This window comes from Euleptes europaea, chromosome 2 (assembly GCF_029931775.1).
Source record: "Euleptes europaea isolate rEulEur1 chromosome 2, rEulEur1.hap1, whole genome shotgun sequence".
NCBI lineage: Eukaryota > Metazoa > Chordata > Lepidosauria > Squamata > Sphaerodactylidae > Euleptes > Euleptes europaea.
Window position 1 is genome coordinate 130,216,160 of NC_079313.1, and position 20,034 is coordinate 130,236,193.

At 43.9% G+C, this 20,034-nt stretch overlaps 1 protein-coding gene across 1 annotated transcript in view; it reads right to left on the reverse strand.

The window, feature by feature from the left end:
• Positions 1–20,034, reverse strand: part of LAMA5 (laminin subunit alpha 5) — a 261,360-nt gene that overhangs the window by 233,917 nt on the left and 7,409 nt on the right. Inside the window, 1 exon segment of the mRNA XM_056844902.1 lies at positions 6,234–6,386. Coding sequence (XP_056700880.1) covers positions 6,234–6,386 — 153 coding nt within the window.

Below are 20,034 nucleotides of genomic sequence, written 5' to 3' on the forward strand. Positions count from 1 at the left end.
ATCTTTGTTTGTTAGCTCTCAAACTCCGCTCCTTCCCACGTATTTAAAATTACTCTTAAGATCATTGCATCAACAGGACCAGCCTCAGAGGATCACTGCTTCAATATGAAGCACTAAAATACACTAAAGCCTAATTTCATAAGTTATAAACCATTATTAAACAACAGGCGGAGGGTTCCTTCGGAAAAGCACATATACTGCTTATGCCCTGTTTCTAAGGAAGTGCTTTTATTTATTTAGATATTTACACATGGGTTTTTTCCCCAATGGGGATCCAACATTGTTCTCCCCCTCCCCCATTTTATCCTCAAAACAACAACCGGCGAGATATTGTAGGCTGAAAGTGAGTGACTGTCCCTCGGTCACCCAGCAACCTTTCATGGTACAGTAGGGATTTGAACCCGGGCCTCCCAGATATTAATCCAGCACTTTAACAACAACACCACATTGGCTCGAGACACATTATCTGCGCCAATCCCCAGGCATTCCAGGAATTTCCAAATATACCCTTGCAATTACAAGAGGCCATTGTGTCATATCTCAAATAGGAGAAACAGGTATGCATTTTCCCCATTAGTCACAGTTTTCACATTAGGGCTAATCTCCACAGACACACATGGACACATGAAGCTGCCTTATACTGAATCAGACGCTTGGTCCATCAAAGTCATTATTGTCTACTCAGACTGGCAGCGGCTCTCCAGGGTCTCAGGCAGAGGTCTTTTGCATCACCTACCTGCCTAGTCCCTTTAACTGGGATTGAACCTGGGACCTTCTGCATGCCAAGCAGATGCTCTACCACTGAGCCACAGCCCCTCCCCAGACACTCTTTTAAACTTTAAAAGTAATTGCCCTTCTGGAGCAAGAAGTACTTGGCCAGAAACAGAAGAATCCTTCACACCCTTAAACAGATAAGAATCATAGAATCATAGGGATGGAAGGGGCCATACAGGACATCTAGTCCAACCCCCTGCTCAATGGAGGATCAGCCTACAGCATTCCTGACAAGTGTTTGTCCAGCCGCTGCTTGAAGACCGCCAGTGAGGGGGTGCTCACCACCTCCCTAGGTAGCTGATTCCACTGTCGAACAACTCTTACTATAAAAACTATTTTCCTAATGTCCAGCCGGTACCTCTCCGCCTGCAATTTAAACTCCTTATTGCGAGTCTTATCCTCTGCTACCAACAGGAACACCTTCCTGTTCTCCTCTAAGTGACACTGAACTGTTCTTGAGTCATTGGGCGATGGGACTAGCGAACATTGCTCCACAGTAGTCTGTCAGCCAAATTTTTCCACAGAAATACATGAACGTGTACATGTACCCTTTAAGCAGAGCTGGGCAAACACTTGTCAGGGATGCTCTAGGCCAGTGGTTCCCAAATTTTTCCGGCCACCACCCCCTTGGTTCCACAAACTCAACCCCAGCGCCCCCTACCCTTTAAAAAGCATTATTCAAAATAGAGGTTTGCATGACACACTGAATAATAAAATTTCAAAACAGTCACCATTAATTGCACATCTATTCAAAATCAAATTAAAACTTTTTAGTTGAAATGTATTCAACAAAACTGATGAAGTTGGATCCAGTGGTATCAGCTCTTTAAAATCTGGAAAAAAAAGTATTGTAGTTTCTACCAACTTTCCCAGCATGGTGCCACAGCTTGATCTATTGTAAATTAGTGAACAACACAGTTGAACAGGCCCACCTCTAGCACCCCCTGCTGCCCCCTTGCCTCTTAGTGCCACCCTAGGCAATCCCATTGCCCCCCAGGGGATGGTACTGCCCACTTTGGGAACCACTGCTCTCGGCTGATCCTGCATTAAGCAGGGGGTTGGACTAGATGGCCTGTATGGTCCCTTCCAACTCTATGATTCTATGAAGCTGCCTTATACCAGACCTCTGATCGCATTCTGGTCAATGCTGTCTAATCAGACTGTTACTGGCTCTCCAGGGTCTCAGGCTGAGGACCATCCCATCACCTGCTACCTGAGCCTTTTAACTGGAGATGCCAGGGATTGAACCTGGGACTTCACGCCAAGCAGATGCTCTACCACTGAGCCACGGCAATGCCCACAGAGAATCTATAGGCACGAAACAAGCTTCCAAGGCTTCGGAACTCTACTTGAATTATACCACGCCATCAATGCCCACCCACAAGACCGATCCTCACATGCCAAAACTGCCAAAAAGAAAGAGTGGGATTATGCACAAATCAGTGGGCCACATAAGTTGGCTGAGTTACTAAAAAAAAACCCTGTGCTTTTTGCATTCAATATTTAATTGCCCTTTTTCAATGGTTTTGCTGGGTCATATGCTAAGGATCCCTTTTTCAGATCGGCTGTGCCCCTGCCGTCTTCAGTCAGCGGACTCCTTGGTACATATCCTTTTGCATTGTCCTTTCGTGTACCAACTTAGGCCAAAACGGATTACAGCATGTTTGAACAACTTTGGAGCAAAAGGTTCAGTTCCTCTTAGAGGATTCTGACCTCCAGCGTACCTATTTTGCTGCTCATTTTTCGGAGGCTGCAGAGAAGACACGAAGGGAGGTGGTTTTTAGAGATGGGTCTTAGTTAAGTTTTATGGCTTTATTGTTCAAGACCCCGGTCTAAGAACAGGAGGGGAAAGAAAAAGATAAACCTGTGCTGTTTTCTAGGAAATGGTATTGGCACTTTTCTCAAGCCAGTAGGATACAGTGAAGACTTCAGCCCTTTAAATGCGGTCTCGTGAAAATCCAGCTCCCGAGCTGAATGCCCAATACTCTGAATTCCAAGGAGGAAACTGTTTACAGCGCAGGCTGCCTCCTCCGCCTGCCCTATTCAGCAAGCAACTGCCAGGCCGGTCCGTGCCAGCCATTTCTCCAGTCAGATACTGTGTGCATTCTTGAAATGAAAGGCCCCCGTGGTAGTTTGCTGACAAACCTTTCAACGAAGAAAAAGCTCTCTGCAGAGAGATGTTCCGCTGCCCCCATCCGCAGGCCCCCATTCAAGGGGGCTGTCCTGGTCCCCTACTGCATTGAAGCCTTGTTTAAATATTTAACCAGAGAGTTTCAAAACGAGGCTTCTTTGCTTTGAAATGAAAATGTGGCTTCCGAACAGGCAACACCACCGGATAGCCAACTGGAGTCAGACGCCCGTATCCCTAGGCCACACAAAGGCAAAAGGCAGTCGGGAATTATCTTTTTTTCCTGATTCTCTGAGCTTGCAAAGAGAAATTCCCTACTGTTTGGGGAAATTTCTGCTGGGAGAGAAAACAATCCCTCGTACCGCAGGTCCACAACCGGTTGGTGTTCTCTACGCAGATGGTTTAAATAACTACAATTATGCAGAATTTCACTTCTCCTAGTATTGATTAAAAATGCTACCTTTCTTGGAATTCTCCACACAGCTACAAAAATTTTAACAAATCGACTTAACACTTCTCAAGAGCACTATTATCCAGTTGAACTAGAGTCTGAGACAATGGAAGCAGTGGATGATGCTATTTAGCATTTCCTCAATGGTTTCATTTTACCAGCATAATGTTAAAAAAAAAAAAAAAGCTTGGTTAAACTCATTCAAAGTGGCGTTTGGGGTATTTTTGTTTTTTAAAAACCCAATATTTAATTGTGTTGAAATATCCTATGCTTTAGACAAATCAGGTAATAAGTGATTTTTTTTTCATATTTCAAAAATGTTAAAAAAACTGGGTTAGTATTCCTATCCATTGACAGCATAGTGTGATCCTGCAAAGTCTTGCTTCTTTAAAATGTTGTGGTGAAACAAAAGCAAGTAGTTTTACACGTTTATCACTGGATTTTTACTTATTAGTTTCATAGTTGATCAAAACGGCTACCCATCATGATCTGTCTTCATAGTTGGTGGTATTTTATTTTTTAATATTTGTACTTCTATACATAAGAAAAGGCATCAAAATTCTTAAAAAGAAATGTCTGCTCTTATTCCACTGACTTTTATTTGCTTTCTGATGTTGAGCATTACTTCAGTATACTGTCAAATAAATCTGGTTCATTTTCTTTCCATATTATGTACTAATCTCATGGGGCTTTCTTGGTAGTGGTTTCATATTACCATGTATTCCAACCTAAAACAAACTTTTAAAAAATGTAAGATCATATGAGCCACTCTTTCTCAAGTTGCACAATGACTCAGAAATCAGGTTACCAAAAAAAGGTAGGAAAGGTTAAGACACCAGATAGTTTTCACATTTGAATTATTACTCTTAGTCCTGACAAGACATCATGAACTCAGATTTCAAAAGGTTCGAATGGTCATTCAACAAAAGGACAGCGGCAATTCTCTTAGTCTCTTTAAAACACTTGAAGCGACTACTCGGATTGCAGCTATTTGCTTTCTTTTGAATGCAAGTGGAGCGTCACCTTTTAGATTCTTCACCCTGCCTGCAGAAGAGATTCACCGAGGCTCCAATGTCCACACAACCCCACCAACACCAGTTGGGCCAATATTGACTTTGTGTCTTCTACTCTTTGAGATGGTAACAGCAGCAAAACTCTAAACCAGACCTGAAGGGCCATTCACTAACCATTCATACTGATAAAAGCCAGTTAAGGGGACAATTCATAACCTGTTCACATTGAGCTCTCCATCATAGCAGTTTATGAATCATTTCACCAAGGGACAAGTTTATATGACCTTTACGATCATCAGATAACAACTTAGTGGTGGTCCCTGGCACTAAAAGTGTGCGGCTGTCCTCGACGAGAGCCAGGGCCTTTTCGGCCGTGCACCCAGCCTGGTGGAATACTCTGTCTGGTAACATCAGGGCCCTGCGGGACCTTAAAGAGACCTTAAAGACCTTAAACATCAGAGTTTTTCCGCCAGGCCTACAGTTGAGGACAGCTGCGGGTATCATCCTCTGCTGACCTCCCTATCCCCCCGCCTTGTTCTATGTTACACTCATTACTGGGGGGGGGGGCAACCTACTCCTTATTCCGGGCACTATGAGCCGAATTAAGCTCCATCTGGAGTTTTTAAGGGTTTTATTTGGGTTTTATTGTTTCATTTTAGAATTATTTCTTTTATTGTTAATATTAAATGTTTGATGTTCCCCGCCCTGAGCCTGGTCTTGGCTAGGGAGGGCGGGTTATAAATTGAACAAATAAAATAAAACAAACAAATAAATAAATGTTCAACAAGAAATCCTACAAGTGTACTTTTTGCTGAACTGCTTAGACTTCTTCCCATCATACTATTTTGGTATATGAGGTGACTGTTTTTTGGGGGGGACAAGCACTTAAATATACAATCCTCCCCCACCTGCAGCCTGAATTATTTACAGGAAGTTCATACATTCATCAGAAGTAAATGACACTACTTGATGATACAAATTGGCACTAAATAAAACCGGTACCAATATTTGTTTACATGGTTGAATGGCGTGGTTATTTCTTATAATATCACTGCTTTGGTGAGGACTTTAAGGACCAGCAAAACATTGTTTGTTTGTTTTACAAAATTTATATCCTGCCTTTCTGCCCTCACAAGGGCCACAAGGCGGCTAACAAATTAAAACATGCATGACAAAATGAGTACAAAAACATAAAAACAGCAATTAAAAGATGGGCCAGGAAGAAGGGCTCACTGAAGGAACACCAATAGAAACAAAAACGTCTTCATCTGCTGGAAGATGGCAATAGAAGGGAACTGACTAATGCCCCTGGGGAGATAATTCCAGAGCTTTGGTGCCATGACCGAGAAGGCCTCTCCCGGGTTGCCACCTGCCTAATCTCAGAAGGCAGGGGCAGTCAAAGCAGGGCCTCCGAAGATGACCACAGTGGTCACGGGGGTTCATAAGGGAGTAGGCAGTCCTTAGATATGTTGTTCTCAAACCCTATAGGGCTCTGAAGATCAAAACCAGAACCTTGAATTGTGCCTGGAAACAAAGTGGGAGCCAGTATAGTTGGTCCAAGACAGGAGTGATACGTTCCCTACTACCCACTTCAGTCAACATGAGGACCACAGCATTCTGTACCAAATGATGTTTCCCAATGCTTCTCAAGGGCATCCCCATGTAGAGCGCATTGCAGTAATCCACTCTAGATGTAATCAGAGCATACACCATTGAATGTACTCAACTACAGCAAGCAACACCATTTCCTTTGTGTCCTGGAATGTTATTTAAACATCTACGACCAGAGAAGGTCTCTTGTCTCTCCACCTCTCTGTAAAATAACACAGGCCCTTGGTCAATGAGCAAAACCTCCCTTTGCAGTTACCTGTCCAAGATCTAAGGTGACGTTGACTTCATTGAACTCCAGCCCACGGGAAAGAGGAGGGCTTTGCCACCAGCGTTCGGTACCATCGATAGCATTGGTGATGGGATGTGCTTTGTTGCTGTTTGCTGATGAGCAGATGTCACAGTACTGCCCCTGTGGTAAAAAACACAAAGAACAGAATAAAGTTTAGAAAAGACTGCCATTTTTATTCATGAACAACTTGGATCCATGCCCTTCTTCCATATTACAATTGATAATGCAGACAACACTTAGTGCTTCATAGGGTCAATCCAGGTGAAACAAGTATTCTCTTTTAACCATGGCTAACAGGATGAGAGCGGGCTATCACACAATCTCCCGTAGAAATCCTTGCACTCACTGGAACAAACATACCTCTTGCTGATTTTAATTGCATCGAAAAAGATAGTAATAATGTAAACAGCAGTTAACTAGGATTTTCTCTATCTAGGATTTAAAACCACAGTCAGAAACTGAATAACAAACTCTAGTTGCAGGGAACCCTGGTTAGTATTATCTACAATCAGTTATTCACATCAGTGCTCTCAATTGCAATTAGCAATGTTAGGAAGAATTCACTCTGAAGAGCAGAGAGGTTATAGGGAGGGAGCACAAAATCCTACTGCCTACTCCCGCTCTCTTAACTGCTGTCAAGATAGCTAATTAGTTAATTAATTAGGTTTGTGCCAGCTCATAGATGCTTATAAAGGAAGAGGAAAGAAAATCTAACCTTTAACCACAGTAGTCAACCTTGTTGTAGGTACCAACGACTGATTAGTAAGATCTGTGAGCATAAATATGGACTCTAGAGCTCAGAATGGCCAACAAATTCACAATGAGTCAATCTTTAAATATATTTATTTGTTCATCAGTTCACACAAGGACCTTTTCCTCCAGCCAACAAACTGTCCTATGTGATTCAGAAACTGCCTATATAATCAGAAGCTGAGCTAATAAACATTATCTATGTTTTTCCCCTGTATTTATTTTCCTTTATTTCTGTTCTTTATGCTCATGGACCAACAGATCATGAGCAAAACAAATCCAATAATTTCAGCAATACAGAAATAACCAAACATACGGCAAGACAAAAACTAAGGCATACAGTTAGAAAGAAGTACCATTTAAAGCCATAGATAAAAATATTGCCACGGCGTGGGTTACATTTGGATCAGTATCAGTCAATAGCTTTGCAACTATCTCTTTCCTTATGGTTTATCTGTTTCATAGTTAAGAGATAGTAAAAGTAAAGTAGAAGCAGACCAGAGTTACCACATTCCTTACAACATGCAATAGATCAGTGGTTCCCAAAGTGGGCAGTACCATCCCCTGGGGGGCGGTGGGATTACCTAGGGGGACTTGGGAGATCTGGGTTTACAGCCTTACTCTGCCATGAACCTCTCTGGGTGACCTTGGTCCAGTCACTCTCAGCCTAACCTTATCGCACAGAATTGCTGTGAGAACAAAATGGGAGGAGAAGAAAACTAAAAGTGCAATCCAAAACACAGTTACGCCCTTCTAAATCCACTGAAGCCAAGGGGCTTAGAAGGATATATCTCTGCTTATGACTACACGGTACCACACTCACCTTCTTGGAGAAAGGGTCAATTTATTTTTAAAAACGCAGCTATCTATTCATCTTAGAGACTCTGGTCAACACCCCATCACAGCTATGGACTGGCTCTGGTAACTGCCTTGCAGCCCATGTGATCTCCATGTGAAAAATGGGAATAATAGGGTTATTATATATGTGCCTGTAGAAAGCACAAAATCTTAAAGCCCATTCCTGAAAGCTAGAGCAGCGGGGGGCGGTGTGGCTGTGGCACTGCCGCGGCACCTCCACAAAGGTTTCACGGCTGCCGTGGGTCAAAAAAATGGGTAAAAATGGGGGGGAGACAAAAATAGGGGAAAGACCCCATTGCAAACAGTGATGCTGTTCCAACAAAAAAGGTGGTGCAGCAATGCCATTGTTAGAGGGCATTCCCGGGCTGAAAGGGGTTAGGAAGCTGCCTCATGGCAGCTCCGCCCCCCAGAACACCCCGGGAACGCCTCCTGGGACGCCAGGTGAACTCATTTCTATCGGCTGGCGATCAGTTGTAATAGCGGGAGATCGCCAGCTAGTACCCGGAGGTTGGCAACCCTAAGGCCGGCGTAAGTGCCCCTACGCCAGTGTCCATGCCAATTTGCACGGCGCAAGTGGCACGGACGCCGGCGTGGGAGTCACACCACCTCCAAAGGAGTTTTCGGCCCCCAACCTCAGGAATGCACTGTTAGGCTGAAGGTGGGTTACAATAAACAGCTTGCGATCGATGCCAAGCCCAGTCCAGTTTACTTAAAAACTAAAAGTGACCGCCTAGGGTTTTGTTTATTGATTAGGTTTTTTAAACTGCTTTTCAGAAAACAAAGCATTTTGGTTCCAAAGTACTATCTCAGCAGGGATGTAACCTGCCAGCAGAGCTGGGCTTATGTCCTATCTGTGTGCTGGATCGCTGCCTCCCTTTTGGCCCGCTGCTGGTTGCTATAGTAAGAACAGTACACTGTACTCCAAGCCGAACTGCCAACTCCTCCTGCAAGGAAAATTAAGCCAACTGGTTGTTGTTTTTTAACAAACTTTACAGACTTGTCAAACTTTTTGTTAGTTTGGTAAGGGTTTTTTTCCTTCTTTTTTTGCTTCAGTAAATGCCAGTTTGCACGGCCCACAAAGATATACACACACGGCTTTCAAATCCCAAAGGTCTTAACATTTAAAACTGTTATCTCTAGGCGAATGAATAAATGCCATTGTCTCCAAGGCTGGCTCTGAATTAAACAGGTATATAATCTCTCTCTTAAAGGAAGGGGGGGGGGAAAGACCCAACATTCCTGTTCTCTTAATTTCGAAAGCGATGCAAAGAAAAATCTCCCAATAGCACAGACGCAGCATTGATAGCTGCAGACGTTGACATGAAATTTCAAGCCAGAGAAGCCAAAAATCTTTCGCATTCTTCCTCACTGCCTCACAGAACAACACAAGGGGTTACCGCACTTGTATTCCCAGCGATGCACTAAGAGTTTGAAAATGTTATAAAAAATACTGCTCGCACTTTCTAGGTATTCCCAGCGATGTATTAAAGAGTTTGAAAACGTTATAAAAAAAATACTGTTCGCACTTTGTTTGGCCCCTTTAGCTGTGAAGATGTCTTCCAACCATTCATAAGCCGTGGTATCCAAAAACCCTTTCAAAGCGATGTTTTTTACAACATTTTCAAACCCTTAATACATCGCTGGGAATACAAAATGCGGTAGCCCCCACATGTAGACAATTACGCAATGCCAGGCGTCTTTAACAAGCGCACTTTTTAATTAACTTAACTCGACGGGACAAGTGTGTACAGAATGGAGTAACTGAACCGGTAATTGAATGGCTCCGCCGAATGCTATTTTCAGGCAGTGAGATAAGGTGTTAAGCAGGGGGCATCAGAAAGTTCACAGCCTTAAAAAGAACCACCTGGCAGGACAACATGAAAGCCACAACCCATTTCTTTTTTTTATATATAATTTTTTTTTAATTTTTCTTCATTTAATATTTCAACAGAAACAATATAATAGTAATAATAAAAAGAAAAACAAGTAATATCTCTAATTTAACAATAAAATGACTTCCCCCTCTCCCTCTTCCATCTAAAAATAAATTCTATAAACTTTTGCTAAAGGAACTAATCCCAATATTATTTTAATTAACCTGTTCTTGTTGTATCCAACATTATTAAATCAATACCTAATATAAAAATTAATACAAAGTGTAAATAAGGGATTAGATCAAAGAGTATCCTTTAAATGGTCCCGTTAAAAAATGTCATTTCTTGCCTCTCTTTCTGGTGGTATCGACATCAGGGTTTGGCAATAAACAGGCGCTACCGGTGTTACGGCTGCCACTGCAAAACCCGCCGCCGGACCATGGCTCCGCTACCTCCTCATAGATGCCACAAGAGGAGCATGCAGGCTAAACCCCTCGCCTCTTGTGTTGTCTCCGGTTCTTCTCATTCTCTTTGCCCATAAAAGCCTCATGCTGTTCCAGAGCAGCTCAACTATAAAAAGTGAGACAGAAGTCCAGGAAAGACCTCTCACAACTCCCAGCCCAGATATGGCCCATCAGAAATCTCTAAATCTCTGTAGAGAAGACCATCTCTGGTATCCCACGTTTACAATCATAGAATCATAGACAGGGACCACCAGGGTCATCTAGTCCAACCCGCTGCACAATGCAGGAGAATTCACAACTACCTCCCCCCCACACCCCCAGTGACCCCTACTCCATGCCCAGAAGATGCCCAAGATGCCCTTCCCCTCATCATCTGCTTAAGGTCATAGAATCAGCATTGCTGGCAGATGGCCATCTAACCTTAAAAACCTCCAGGGAAGGAGAGCTTACCACCTCCCAAGGAAGCCTGTTCCACTGAGGAACCGCACTAACTGTTAGAAAATTCTTCCTAATGTCTTGATGGAAACTCTCTTGATTGAATTTCAACCCGTTGGTTCTGGTCCGACCTTCTGGGGCAACAGAAAATCATTAGAATACACCCTACAACTGTGGTCAGAAACATACTAAGTGGCTCCAATTTTACTTCAGAGGTTCTGCACCCACCCCCACCTTAAGATGAATGAGGGGGTACTGGATTTGAGGGACCTGAAAAGAGTTTCATAGTCCATGTATGAAAAGTTAGGACCTGGCAGTCCTTCTAAGTATCATGTGTAGAACGTATATCAATGGTGATAGTTTATACAGTTCTTTCATATCATGACAAGGTTTGATCTAGATAGGTGTGGATGAGCCCCTGTCCTCCAGTAAAATAAAAGCGTATGAGTTCCTTCACTATTTGTCACATTCTACCTGTATCTGAAGAAGTGAGCTGTGGCTCACGAAAGCTCATACCCTACCAGAAAATATTTTTGTTAGTCTTTAAGGTGCTACTGGACTCTTGCCCTTTTTGACTACTGCAAACAGACTAACACGGCTACCCACTGTGAATTATCTTCACTATTTGTCACAGTCCAATAAATCCACTTATTTTTACACCATGATCCACTCACCATAATGTGAAATCACTGGCATGGATAAACAGCTTCCATGCTTTCTAGATATTTTGCACAATTCCTAGAAAACAGGCTTCCAAACCAGCAAGGCTTACTGCTACTGGCTAGTCTTAAATTATTCTTAACATTTTTGTCGCTCACATAGGGTTATGTTAGTCTTAAAATATAGGCAAAGAGAAATTCTGCATAATTTAAATAATTAAATGTAAAATGTAAAGCAACTGTGCTCTTTTTTTTTTAATAGCAGAACTCTACAGAAAAGCAGCAAGTAATGCTTGTTCTTGTTTGCAAGCACTGAGAATATTCTTCTCGAATATGAACTATTTAAGGTCTTTCTCACCAAGGAAACTATTATTGGGGTATTTTAAGGCCCAGTGGCTCTTCCAAGCTCCCCACAAGCAAGAGAATGCTAAACTACCACGCACACAACTTGTTTATAAACAACAAATCCATCTCTTGCAGATCTAAGCAAACTAAATAGGTTAAATTGGAACAATAAGTTTTCTCAGGAAAAGAGATGAGATCCAAACGGGCATGCTGTAAACCTGAAAGAACGATTGAAATGCTAAGGAACGACAAAGAGGGTACAAAAGGGGCTGAAAGAATTCAATACCACTGCCATCAGAACAAACCAAGATAACAAGCAGGTTTCAATGAAAGCACTTCCTTTCAAGGATTTACAAATCGAATCCTTCCCCCATTTAAATCAAAGAGACTGAAACCTTTTTCCTTCTGCAAGAACTAGCAGTGTATCACACCTCACTTACAAAAGGTTCCTCAACAAGGTAGGCAATGAGACAGTATGGAATAAAAATGACTGACTTCTATGTCAGTCAGGGAGAATGTCACGAACCCATTGGAGATCCCCTGTTCTATACTCTACCACTCGTATCGCACTGTTAATCAGGTGTGTCTATTTTAATCTCCCTGACCTGGATGGCCAAAGCTAGCCCAATCTCATCAGATCTCCGAAGCTAAGCAGAGTCGGCCTTGGTCAGTATTTGGATGGGAGACCACCAAGGAATTCCAGGGTCGCTACACAGAGGCAGGCAATGGCAAACCACCTCTGACACTAAGCAGATTCGGCCTTGGTCAGTATTTGGATATGAGACCATCAAAGAAAACCAGGGTCGCTACGCAGACGCAGGCAATGGCACACGGCCTCTGAACGTCTCTTGCCTTGAAAACCCTACAAGGTTGCCATAAGTCGGCTCCAACTTGTTAGCAAAAAAACACAAACAAATTTAAATCACTGTACATTTCCAGGTGTCTGCTTTCTCCAGATGCTATTTGAGTGATCAGCAAGCTTCCAGCATCTCAAACACACACGAACCAGGTATCAACTGTGCTGATCGCTGCTTCTACAAACATCCGAACAAGATCACCTTGCAAGGGAACAGGACCAGGAGAACAGTTTGGCACACCAGCAATAAATGCTCAAGGGCTAATTGTTAGGGAATATAATGAGAAATTGCTGACAAAGTAAGAAAATTCTGGGACCCAGCTATAGTTCTTGTTATTAACAGTACCATCCCTAAGCACAGTTACACCCTTCTAATTCCACTGAAGTCAATGGGGCTTACAAGGGTGTAACTCTACTTAGGATGACACTCTCAACCATGCAGGATGGGGGGAATCCAGTTAACCACCATGAAGCTGTCTTATACTGAATCAGACCCTTAATCCATCGAAGTCAATATTGTCTATTCAGACCGGCAGCGGCTCTCCAGGGTCTCAGGCAGGGGTCTTTCACATCACCTACTTGCCTAGTCCCTTTAACTGGAGATGGCGAGGATTGAACCTGGGACCTTCTGCATGCCAAGCAGATGCTCTACCATGGAGCCACGGCCCCTCCCATCCATTGTTAGATATACATGCCAAACTTTAACAAAGATGTAGACCAACTGGAAAAGGGTCAGAGGACAAAAACAAAGATGGTGGAATGGAAAGCAAGTCATATGAGGAAAGACTGAAGGAACTGGCAGGGGAGGAGAGAAGTCCAAGGGAAACCATGATTGCATTCATCTATTGCATGGAAAATACAGAGGGCAACTAAGAAGAACAAGTTGGTTTTTATAGGCCAACTTTCTCTACCACTTAAGGAAAAATCAAATTGACTTACTATCACCTTCCTTTCGCCTCCCCACAACAGACACCTTGTGAGGTAGGTGGGGCTGAGAGAGTGTGACTAGCCCAAGGTCACCCAGCTGGCTTCATGCGTAGGATTGGGGAAACAAATCCAGTTCACCAGATTAGCCTCCACCACTCATGTGGAGGAGTGGGGAATCAAACCTGGTTCTCCAGATCACAGTCCACCGCTCCAAACCACTGCTCTTAACCACTACACCATGCTGGCTGTCTAAGTGTAATGGACTCGCATTAAGTTATTTAAACTGAACATTATGATACATTTCCTAGCAGTGAGAACAGCTGAACAATGGAAAGTTACGCAGCTGGGTGGTAAGGTTTCTCCCACTTCAGACCTTCAAGCACAGGCTTGACAGACAACTTTGGGGGACCCCCTAGATTTTCTGTTCGAATCAGGGGATTGGACTGGATCAGCCATAAGACCCCTTCCAACTGTATGCTTTATCTGCAGCATGGAAAAGAACCCCAATATATGATACCATTTTCCACGTGCATCTCAAAAAGAACTAATATAGAGTATCTTCTTGCTTTCTCAGAATCCTGCTTGGCTCTCTGCCGAGATCAGTAGAAGGGCTTACTTTGGACGGATTATGCTCTCAGTCTACCTGCCTAAACAATCAATATGAAACTCATCAACCAGATGGCCTTTGCAACACTCCCATGAAAGCCTCTATTCTAATAGCCTGTTCCCTTAGCCTATATCTAACTCTTACAAGGCCCCTTCTCAAAAGTCTTCCAGTCTATAACTTATTGTGTTGAGGAATGATATATGAGGTAGAACAGGTGAAAGGGTTGGGACTGGCTTAATTGGCAAAACACAGAGAGCACAGACTATTGTGTCTTCATTCAAGCGAAATTGAATGCTTCCCCCTCCGGTGTGCCACACCTCCCAACCTTCATTTAATCCCTAAAAGAGCTGAAATTCCTAAGGAGAGAGAACTAAGAACTGTGACCTTTCATTTCATACCTTCTCTCCTTTATCCTCCCTTATTTTCCTTTCCTGTAAGGTTCAGCCTGCCACGATGGGAAGGAGCCGGCCACAAAAAGGATTTTACTAAAGCTTTCAGATTGGCCTCAAACAAATCAGACTAGGAAACAAAGTTCAGATCAAAGAATCTGCAGTCTCAAAGCCACACAGGAGAACCGGGAGGAGGCGAAGGAGGTATCACAGTCACAAATCCAATGCGGCGTTTATGAAGCCAAAGTTCTTGAAATGGAAATCACTGGTACGATCCCAGAAAGGTCACATAAATGGGACCAGGCTGCACTTGGAAGCACATGAATCAGAACTGGAGACAGAGAAGTACAGAGTTGTCAGGAGAACCTAAATGCTTTATGTAAAACCTCTTGTGCCGGTTTTATGTACTTGGCTAGAAATCCGATAATCTGACATGGAAGCATCACTGTTGGACAATTGTTGCTTGTCAACTGCATAGGCGTGTATCCAACCATCCATCTGCGGAAGGCACACGGAGCTTTCCCATGTTCTTTTCTGTTCCTGCAGCCCCTTCCAGCCTCCAGAAAGATTATTCCTGGGGTTATGGGAATCCCTTTTCCTTCCTCACATTACCCCAACCCACCCAGCCATTTCTCTGCATTGATCCCATTGATTCCCTTTGGGGAAGGAGGTCAGAAGAGGGTGCAGAAACAATGAGAAATGCAAGGGAAATACTGCATTCCTTGCACAGAATGCCAATATATACATCATCGTCTTTAACGATTTAGCATTTTAAATTGTATTTTATTGCATTCGTTGTATTTTATTGGAATTGGAAATGTAATTGTAACAGGTGGGACAGAATTTGAAATAAATAAATAAACTTATTAAAACATTTAAGCACACAATTCCCTTGCAGAATTATAGCATTTATTCCTTCAACATCTGGGGGATACATGGGTTCCTTTTTAAATGAAAACGTCACAAAACATCAAGTACCTTCATTAGGTATATTCAGCCTGGCTTAAAGCAAAACCAAAAAACCCCCTCAGATTAGCAGCCCTTACTTCCTAAGAAGAGTTGGTTTTTATACGCCGACTTTCTCTACCACTTGAATAAGAATCAAAGCGGCTAACAATCACCTTCCCTTCCCCACAACAGACACCCTGTGAGGTAGGTGGAGCTGAGAGAGAACTGTGACTAGCCCAAGGTCGCCCAGGTGGCTTCACGTGTAGGGGTGGGGAAACAAATCCAGTTCACCAGATTAGCGTCCGCCGCTCATGTGGAGGAGTGGGGGAATCAAACCCGGTTCTCCAGATCAGACTCCACCACTCCAAACCACCGCTCTTAACCACTACTCCATGCTGGCTCTAAAGCTTTAGACTGGATAACCACTGATTATCCCAACTTTCAATGCCAAAAATGATTTGCTTTATTTAGACACACACAAAAAAAAAATCACTTTTTTTTTCAGCTGTGCCAAATTCTGAGTAGCTCTTACATTTCAACCATGGCCAGATTCTCAAAAAGGCCTAGAAGATTTGGGGGGGGGGGAATCAAACTTTGAGGCATTGACAGCAACTCTGGGGAAACCGTGTAACCCTGTGCACCTTTTACTTCTGGTCTCAGTCAATTCATACAGTCCCTGCATGTGGTCAGCTGCCCTGTAGAAAACGGCTAATTTGGAGGGTGGACTCTATTGCATTATAGCCTGCTGAGCTCTCTCCTCTCCCCAAACCCCACCCTCCGCAGGCTCCACACACACACCCCAAATCTCCAGGAATTTCCCAACCCAGAACTGGCAACCTTCAGTGGTACACGTGCCACCGGTGGGACACAGGGGTAGTCCAGGTAGGAATTGTGGGTTTTGTAACAATAACTAAGGATTCGTTCTACCTCAATCCCCATGTCCACCTGCAAGCGGGACATGCCATACCTGCTATGGATTAGCCACCTGTGTCCTTTTGGCATGGTAACAGTAAACTTGGACAGTTGATGTTTCTCCTAATCCCCTTTACTAATCCCCGCTTCCCCCTGCCCACCAGCAAGGGTCTTTGATGTGCCACTTCCCACTGATCCTACCTGCCAGCAATTATCAGCTATTCTTCTGCGCAAGATATGAATAAATGAGGAAAAGGAGAAAAGTTGGGGAGGGGGTTATACCCTGCTTTTTCTCTACCTTCAAGGAGTCTCAAAACGGCTTACAATCACCTTCCCTTCCTCTCCCCACAACAGACACCTTGTGAGGTAGGCGGGGCTGAGAGCGGAGAGAACTGTGACTAGCCCAAGGTCACCCAGCAGGCTTCATCTAGAGGAGTGGGGGGGAAAGCCCGGTTCTCATGAACACATGAAGCTGCCTTATACTGAATCAGACCCTTGGTCCATCAAAGTCAGTACTGTCTATTCAGACTGGCATTGGCTCTCCAGGTCTTAGGCAGGGGTCTTTCACATCACCTACTTGCCTAGTCCCTTTAACTGGAGATGCCGGGGATTGAACCCCAAGCATGCCTAGGCATTTATGTGTCTTAAGTATATGCTTATGACTTTGTTGTTAATGAGCAATAGATGAAACCCAAGCATGCCAAGCAGATGCTCTACCACTGAGCCATGGTCCCTCCCCTCTCCAGATGAGCTTCCACTGCTCTTAAACACACCACACTGTTGTTGTCATTTTGACATCCTTAAAACTAAGCAGGGTCAGCCCTGGTTAGTATTTGGATAAGAGACCTCCAAGGAATACCAGGGTTGCTGTGCAGAGGAAGGCACTGGCAAACCACCTCTGTAAGTCTCTTGCCATGAAAACCTCAAAAGAGGTCGCCATAAGTCGGTTGCGACTTGAAGGCACTTTACACACACAAAAAACTTATGATAAATGATAATGAGAGTAACAGAAGGCCTGTAGACATATGAATGTCCCTGGGCAAAGGGGGCTCCTTCTTTTTATCATGGTAGGACCCAGATTCTTTGACAGAGCGATTGGCGGGACATAACATACAAAAGGCTGAGAACCACTGTTCTAGGGCACAGGCATCAATATTTCAGGTACCCCGTGCATTCCCTGGCATTCAGCCCCAGATTCAAATTCTTTCTTTTTTTAAAAGTTTTATTCATTTTTAATAAAGGGTACAGAAAGAAGCGAAGGGAAACGACAGATGGGGAAGCTTTACAATTTACCCGTGCCCAAGCTAGCTCAAGCATCTAACAACCCCATAGTAGCCTTTCCTGTATTAATTCAAAATTTAACTAGCTACTGATAAGCAATAACTAATATATATTTTATGGGTCTTGACTAGTAGACTATTATAGACAAACCTTGATTGATAGCTATACCTATGTTTCCATTATAGAGTTATATCAATTGTAGACAAACTATACTAGACACTGACTGACACCACTATTTCGAATCTTAGTTATATCTGCTATCCCGCTTTATAATTATAATACCAATGACCCTTTTCATAAACATTGCTAAATCACATATCTCTATCAAAGAACGGTTGCCACTTCTGCTTAAATTCATCGATCGGCTTTCCAGTTTCAAATGCTTAAGCGGCGTGCAAAATCGCTGACAGAAAGGCGCAGCTCTTCCCAGATTCTGGCTGCAGATTCCTCGTTGCTTTAACCGAAGGGCGCTGGCAGGGAGCAAACGTGCATTTGACAGAACAGGGCTGCAGTGTTCAGATCTGGCACACACCCCTTCAACGAATTGCGATTCAGCAAAAATGGGGGGGAAAGAGTAGGACGTCCTTTGTCACTGTGCCACCGTCCCTTGCTACGGGCAGGCTTAGTTACGCCTAAACAACACAGGGTGTTGAAGAAACACGACTCGGACTCCCCGACACTTATTTTAACCTCAAAATCAGCCACGGGGCTAGGGTGATATGGACTGGGCCTACGGTGCTGGAGAAGGGGGATTTCTTTTAAGATTTGCTATCTGTTGCCTTATGGTTCGTTTCCCAATAAAAGCTGCTTCCCTGTCATTACTTGGTTGCCCTGGTATTTATTCATAGGATCACAGAGTTGGAAGGGACCACCATCTAGTCCAACCCCCTGCACAATGCAGGACATTCACAACTACCTCCCCCCACACACACACACCCAGTGACCCCTACTCCGTGCCCAGAAGATGGCCAAGATGCCCACCCTCTCATGAACTGCCTAAAATCATAGAATCAGCATTGCTGACAGATGGCCATCTAGCCTCTGCTTAAAAACCTCCAGGGAAGGGGCGCTCACCACCTCCCGAGGAAGCCTGTTCCACCGAGGAACCGCTCTGTTAGAAAATTCTTCTGCTAGAACTGTTAGAAAACTCCCATATTGGTAGGGGAGGGACAGCAACTCTTAAATGTGCCTCCCTGTCTTCCCCTATGAGGGTTTAAAACAGCTGGAAGGGAGGGCAGTTTCGACCAGGAAAATGGTGTGGCGGCGAAGAGCGGCTGTTTCTAAAAACCCATTCCAGGGCCACAATCTCGGTCTCTATCAGGACCTCTGTGACGGCTTTTTCCGCCGGAAGTATGCAATGCAGAACCCAATGTCATGTGTAGTTTGTCCCAAAGACTAGAGTACTTTGTTCTTAACTATACTAGATTTTTCTAGTGGATAAGGGCTGGCATATGCACAAAGAAGAAGACAGAGAAGGCGTCCAGGTCGAGGGTAATTTATTTATTTCGTTTCTCTCCAATGGGGGACCCAAAGTCCTAGGTCTTCTCCTCCTCTCCTCCTTTTCATCCTCACAACAACCCTGTGAGGTACTTCCAGCTGAGAATGTGCGACTGGCCCACAGTCACCCAGCAAGCTTCCGTGGCAGAGTGAGGATTCGAACCTGGGTCTCCCAGATCCTAGTCCAGCCCTCTAGCCACTACACAAGCACTGGGTTAGCAGGAGAAGAGCCACTGAAAACATCAACCAATGCAGACACAGAGTGTTGGGGTTACCTTTCAATACAAAAGAAGCAAATGGGTAAACATCTTAAAGCCGGGTTCTCCAATGTGGCACCTATGGGCACCATGATAGCACCAGTTTTTTCCTTGGCACACACCAAGCTTCTTGTCTTAGGGAGAGACCGTGGCTCGGTGATAGAGCATCTGCTTGGCATGCAGAAGGTCCCAGGTTCAATCCCTGGCATCTCCAGTTAAAGGGACTAGGCAAGTAGGTGATGCGGAAGACCCCGAGAGCCTCTGCCGGTCTGAGTAGACAATACTGACTTTGATGGACCGATCTGATTCAGTATAAGGAAGCTTCATGTGTTCATGTGTTATGTGTCTTCTCTCAATGGGACCAAAGTACGATAGCCTCAGTTTAGTCATTTTAGCTTGTAGGGAGAGTTCAGGCTTGATTTGATCTAGAACCCACTGATTTGTCTTTTTTGGCGGTCCACAGTACCTCTCCTCCAACACCACATTTCAAGTGAATCAACTTTCTCCCTGTCAGCTTCCTTCATTGTCCAACTTTCACACCCATACACAGTGATGGGAAATACTATGCTGTGAATTATCTCGATCTTGGTCGTCAGCAACACAACCTTACCCTTAAGGATCTTTTCTAGCTCCTGCATGGCTGCCCTTCTCAGTCTCAAACGCCTTCTGATTTCTTGGCTGCAATCTCCCTTTGGGGGGGGGACAAAAA